General features: G+C 36.5%; 1 protein-coding gene and 1 pseudogene across 1 annotated transcript in view; one reads left to right on the forward strand and one right to left on the reverse strand.

The window, feature by feature from the left end:
- The window catches only part of LOC107702259 (wolframin-like), a 1,840-nt pseudogene extending 1,592 nt beyond the window's left edge, over positions 1-248 (reverse strand).
- A 4,894-nt stretch (positions 249-5,142) lies between these two features.
- The window catches only part of LOC107702260 (dihydropyrimidinase-related protein 1-like), a 13,260-nt gene continuing 11,472 nt past the window's right edge, over positions 5,143-6,930 (forward strand). Inside the window, exon 1 of the mRNA XM_016504517.1 lies at positions 5,143-5,932. Coding sequence (XP_016360003.1) covers positions 5,579-5,932 — 354 coding nt within the window. The 5' untranslated portion in view covers positions 5,143-5,578. The remainder of the gene's footprint in view (positions 5,933-6,930) is intronic.

Here is a 6,930-nt window from a genome sequence, read left to right on the forward strand (position 1 = left end):
TTCAGCAGCACCTGTCTAAACTCGTGACTCGCCATTAGGAGGATGTCACCTGCCGGATCGTCAAGTTGCGTGACCCCATCCACCGGCATGCCGACCGTCACCTCAAAGCGGTAACTGTCGAAGCGTTTAACGTGGCATTTGTGTTTAGCAAAGGCCTTTATCCGACAGAGCTCCTCCTCTTCCTGCTGGAGGAACAGCATTGTGGCGTTGACAGGCACGACTCCTGTGCCATTCACAACTGGAGACATATTATTCTGCGGTTCACACATTGGATAAACCTCACCGTAGAGACACCGCAACCAGTCTCCCATAAACACCGGTAGCAAGTTTATAACAGACTGAGCTCCGTTTTCCTTCTCAGCTACATGAATACGATTAAAACACCAGTATCAAAATATATAATACTAACTTTATGATTTAGTTGAGGAAACTTAAGTTTTGATCATGCACATACATTTTTATGCTTTGCAAACTGGTTTTCTGTGACATTTGGTTGTGATGTTGGCTTCTGCTAGATAACATTATCTAGCTGGCTAGCATAGATGAATAACCATCTCTTGGTTTTGTCGAAATTGCAAGAATTAATTGTCATAGTCTTGATAGCATAAGCAAGAATTTGAAAAATACCTAATTACTAATGGTTTGAAAATTACTAATCAGTAGACCTTCAGCATTATAGACATAGACACCGCAGAGTAAAATCACTGTAGTGATGCACAGGAGGATCAGTTTCACTGGACCTCTGGGTTATGGAACGGAAGACATTAAGAATGGAAAGGCTGAATCGAGTCCAAAGCCGCAGGATCAACAGGGACGGCGCACACTGCCAACATCACCAGCATTTTAGTCAGTTCCAACTCCAGAAACCACTTAACCATCTGAATCGGCAGCATCGCTATCAGACCCATAGCCAAGACAGGTAAGGTGAACAGGAAGAGGAAATAAGCCACACAAGTGCGGATAAGGCCAATGGTGGTGGAGTTCCGCAGCAGAACCATAGAGAACTCGCACCACACAAAGCAGACCAGGTACGGCACCAGGAAGCAGTACGTCCCTTTAAATCCCCTCACGTGTGCCATACTAGAAATTTCAAAAAAGAGGTCTGGTTAGTCATTAAAACACCAGTATCAAAATATATAATACTAACTTTATGATTTAGTTGAGGAAACTTGTTAAGTTTTGATCATGCACATACATTTTTATGCTTTGCAAACTGGTTTTCTGTGACATTTGGTTGTGATGTTGGCTTCTGCTAGATAACATTATCTAGCTGGCTAGCATAGATGAATGAATAACCATCTCTTGGTTTTGTCGAAATTGCAAGAATTAATTGTCATAGTCTTGATAGCATAAGCAAGAATTTGAAAAATACCTAATTACTAATGGTTTGAAAATTACTAATCAGTCAGTAATGTTTTGTTAAAAAGTGTAAATTAAATTTCTTGTTTAACTATAGTACAATTTTGGAAATGTTTCTTTGTACAAAAAAACATTTTGAAAAAATGTGTGAAATGTATAATCATAAATAATATTCATAAAATCATAAATCATGATGACGATGATGTAGCTGGCATAGTTGGAGTAGTTTTAGAGATATGTGATGATGTAGGTGTAGGTTTCGATGTTGCTGGGTTTTCAGGTAGGTGTTGGTCTGGCTGGAAAGTGTGAGGTTTTAACATTAGTTTGTTTTAATTTAGTATCTTGAGTTGTAGAAGGGGTGGATTTAGGTGGTAGGTCTGGGCTGCCAGAACTGGAGAGAGGCGGACCAGCCGTCTCAGTGCCTGGATTGGATTTGGTTAATGGAACAGGAGGGTTGAGACGTTTGTGAGCTGCACTATTCTCCTTGAGAGTCTCAGGAGATGGTGGTGGGTTGGTACTAGCGTTCATCTCACCTAAAAGATAACAAACATAAAGTGCATAGACATAAGCATAAATATGTATAATGAGAGTAAGTGTTTACGTTAGAAATAACGTTTTTCACTGTAAGGTATATATGCACTGTAGGCTATACTCTATAAATTTGCGTGGTGTATGTAGTACAGTTTAGATGTCAAAACCATGTTATGAAGTTGATAGGTTAACCAATTTTGAAAGAACACATAATTAGATCACAAAAAGAACACATAAATGAGAATAAGTGAAGAAAAACTGGTGCTCCCTGTAGACATTTCTTACACATTTAATTAACCTATATAAATAATCAAATTCATAACATGGTTTTGACATGTTAACTGTATTTTTGTATACATTTTAATGACCTACTACATATACCAAATAAATGTGTGTACACAATATAAACAATATGTTTTGACAGACTCAAGAGATTAGCATACAAAAAATAAAAATATGTGCAGAAAATGTCTGAGAGCACAAAAAAACAGAAATATAACCAAGGAAAGCATGATTTTGTGTGCAATTCGGATATACACAATGATTTATTTGCATATTGTGTTTATTTACATAGCTACATATATAATTGCCTAACACTATCATATTAATGTTTCAAATATATAAAGTTTGAACATAACAACAATATGAAAGTAAAACAGCCAGTAGGTGGCGGTAAGTTACTATCTTTAGAGTAAGACATTAAATCATTCATTCAAATGGCTGATTCATTCAGTGAGGAATAAAGTGAGTCATTCAATACGAAAGGCTGCTGTTTTGCTTGTAGAGGACACTGTTCTGCTGTGGCTTTGTTTGGACTCTTTGTCGAAATAGAACAAAATGAGAAAATAGTTACAATTAATAGTTACTATTAATAGTAAACTCACTCAAAAATATATTTCCTGTTATATTGATTCAGTTCAATAAACATTTGCAATGGTCCTGATATTAGGAAAAAGACTCTTCCTCATGTTTTGCTTAACTGTATGTCATAAAATAAATTATAGTGCCATTCTTTACAAACAACATTTATTTTAAATGCTAAGCCTATAACATATTTAAAACGAAACTAAAAACTGTACCTCCTGCTGGGCTCACATACCTCTCATTTCCATGAGTGAATCATTAGACGCAGTGTAACATTTGGTTGATAAACTATTAGCCTATTTATTTTTGTAAAGAAGGCTTTGTATTTCTCTTGTATCTGAATACTTAATCAACATACTTCACATTTGCAAAAAATGTGTTTGGAAAACACCACGGCATGGCGATGCTTGTGCTGACCGGCAAAACCTACATATTGTACAAAAGACAAGCTAAATTGAGTCACCAATACCTTTTGTATGTTTAGTTGTCTCATTTACTTTGATGATGAAGAGGCTGTGATGTAAAGATTGCAATGTTGTTGTTGTTTATGTTGTGTGCGCACGGGAGGCGCCGGCGCAAACACTTGGGTTCTTCACATCAACGGAAAGATGTGATAGATAAGAGCAAGACATCATTCAAAACGATCTATTTTTTATATGTGTACCTTCAAAATAACAGTGAAACGTACTTTTGTAAAATAAAGAAAACATACAAAATGCACTTGCCGTCCATGTGAACCTCTTCCTGAAAGAAGACTGAAATGAAGAAAAACTCAGCGATACTGTCTAACACTACTTGACACACAGAATGAGAAATATATTTATAGAAACCTTGAAATGCCCGCTTTTACCTGTTTACGTTTTGCTTATTTGACATTAAATGCATTATATAAGTCACTTTGGAATATAAATCATAGCATGTTCAGAAGATAAAAAACGCAACGTGTAGTCCGGAAAATACAGTATAGCAAATTGTTTTACAATGACTGGTCACGACACGAACCCCAGTTTGAAAACCCCTGCTCTTACTCATATTATCCTCTCCTAACAGTAATAACCATAACAAGACTTATAATCAGCCAGGTAAAGGTGAGCCAGGCACATCAGTGACTTTGCGATGCCGGTGCATATAGTGGCTGCTCCCTTTCGAGATGTGACCGTAGGCAAATAAATACAGGTGAATATAACCTTGACAGGTCGCTGGGACGGCTCATTTAACATTAACGGATCACCAGGTAGGCGTACAGCAGTGACAGACAATCACATATAACGGTGTCCTGTATGGAAAGATGTTTCCCAGCTGACAGTTATCCATTTTCAACTTTAAAAGTGAACAGAACACTGAACATTGGCAGTAATGAGGTGCATTGGAGTGACGTCACCGCCCCTCTTCGTCTGATTGGCTAGAGGAGGAGCTGTCAATCTAGAACTAGTGGACCAATGATGGACCTTGTTATGGCTTAAGCCCACCCTGATTTACATGAAACTCTAACCGCAACGTTTGGAAGAAGAAGCGCAGAACGTGAAAACAAGAGTGAAGGGAAAAACAGCATAAGCATACAAAAAATAAAAATATGTGCAGAAAATGTCTGAGAGCACAAAAAAACTGAGAAATATAACCAAGGAAAGCATGATTTTGTGTGCAATTCGGATAATTTTGCATTAATATTTCAGTTTTGTGCAATATGATTTTAAATGTGTTTAAAGTTTCGATTCATGCTTATTATTTTTTTAATAAGTTATTACATTTTTTATTTACACTTATTATTTTTTGATCCGTGACCATTGTTTGCTATTCTGAAAACGTTGCTTTCATTTTTTAATTTTGTGCAATATAATTTTACTTGCGTTTTTACATTTTGGTTTCACACTTGTTATTTTTTTTATCCGTGACTGCAATACATTTGGCGGGAATCTGATCCCATAAGTGGCCGTTTCTGCCTCCAAGACCCGTTAACATCAAAAACGATCATTATAACGATAACTATATTAATCTCCATGCCAACGGAATGATAACTTCATAGTTATGTTGTCTGCCGCTTTAAATGCTCGAGCTTGTCGTTAAAAACAGTTGTTCATATCGAAACAAATCTTTGTACGAGACTCGAAAAGAGTGCTTAAAAAGCATCTCACAAATTTCAACTTTATTCATTCATTCATTTATGTATTTCTATCTATCTATCTATCTATCTATTAACTGTGATACAGTATTTATAGACAAATAAAATCTGTCGCCCCAAGATGATTCGTTCATTTCGTTCACAAATGAGATGATTCTGTTCTTTCCCATACTGTAAGTCAGTGCGTGTAAATGAATTAGAACGATTCCTTCATTTGAAAGATTTGTTCAAAATACTGATTCGTTCACGACTCAAACACACCACTAAGTTCCATGCGTTTACCCAGACCGATAGTTTTATGCGAGTCGGTGCAGATGACTGCAGTGTTTTTGCGCATCTTGCACGCACTTTCAGATGGAGGATGGCAGTCACTGCATTGCCCAAATCTACAACTCGACAAAGTAAACAGAAAAAAAACATTTGATATAGGCCTAAATTAAAACAAGTGACTAAATTTGCTTTTACCAGTATTCAGAGTTTACTGGATTTGAGGATGCAATATTATTCGGACTAGCTCATAATAAAGCGCGTTATTATATCACTGCCCTCCTGTCTGGAAAGTAGATCGCAGCATCATCATTCGTATTATCAGTCTGCAAGCTGCGACCTTCGCATCCCCAGGCAAACAAGGCTGACCTGGATTCTGCACTGGCATCTCGCTTCATCATTGTAGGCTATTAGAGCATCGTTTCCGTCCTGTGAGTGATGTCGGACTGTAGGCGACAGTGGAACCGGGAGGATGAGCTCCCTGTGTACCTGGCTAAACCCATCTCGACTGGACCCAGCCAGCGTCACAAGTCTCACGGAATGTTCAGCTCCGTCGAGGGCGCGTATGATAGCAAGACTATCGCTTTTGACCAGTACGCCGTAGGGAGGAAGGAGAACAGGAGCTCACGCAGCAGTAGCAGGGAACGCATCGTGGATGAGGATTTTGAAGCCTATGAGATCAGCGGCGGGACCTTCACCAGCTCCCCGGGTGAGAGAGACGACGGGCGTCCGGGTGTCAAAATCACGGATCAGACTGAAAAGGAATGTGGTTACGAGCACAACAACGGGAAGGTGGGCTTACGTTTTATGCGTGACAATACAGTAATTTTATGGCGCATTTGAACATGCAAGCACAAGGTTTGCTTATAAAATATTAACAACATATTTTATGTTAAGCATAAAATAAACACACTGCATATAGGCTATTGTTACTAGTTTGATAGGCTATAAAATACGAAATTAAAAACGTTACTATATATGGTAAAATGTAGTAAAATATAGCCTAGTAAAGTAAGTTACCTTACTATATGGAAAAAATAACATTTGCAATCAAATACTGTAGCCCTAATTGTACTATAATAAGAAACCAAACATACAAAACAAATAAAACGTATAGCCTATTTTAGCGTATTATAAAATGTGAAAGCAAAAACCTTATAGTTAAAGTTGCCTTTATATCGTAAAAAAAATAAATATATATATATATATATATATATATAGGCCTCCAATAGCTACTGTTTTACTATAATAAGAAAACAAACAAAAAACTTTAGGTTTAGCTAGTAATAATTTCGAATTATATAATGTACAGAGAAAATGTTGTTACATTAATGTTTTTCTAAATAAAAAGTTACAAATTATTTTATAGGCTTTCTCACGCATAAATTGCATTTTCTGATATGTAGTTAATGACTATTGCATTATTTTACTATATTTGACATTATTTTCACGTTTGTCTCTTTCAATATATTTTGGCCAGTTTTTATTAGCTTTAGGTTATAATGTGATCTTTATTATTATCAGTTCATTATTATCAGCTCACTCAGATAGGTTGAAAAAAAGAAAAAGAAAATAAAAGAAGGAAAAACGTTTTCCAGGTATTCTGTTGTGGTAGTAATGGGTTTTGTTGAAATGTTCTAAAAGCGTGAACATGTCCTGTTTTAGTGGAACATTATGTTAAGCTTAGCGTGATGTTGCAACGTTCTTTCAACTTTTTTTTTTTATATTGACAACATTATTGGTAACATTCCAAGAATGCCCAAAAAAAAAAAAAAACGTCTACTTAATGT

Source organism: Sinocyclocheilus anshuiensis, unplaced genomic scaffold, assembly GCF_001515605.1.
Source record: "Sinocyclocheilus anshuiensis isolate Anshui unplaced genomic scaffold, SAMN03320099.WGS_v1.1 scaffold86, whole genome shotgun sequence".
Classification (NCBI taxonomy): Eukaryota; Metazoa; Chordata; class Actinopteri; order Cypriniformes; family Cyprinidae; genus Sinocyclocheilus; species Sinocyclocheilus anshuiensis.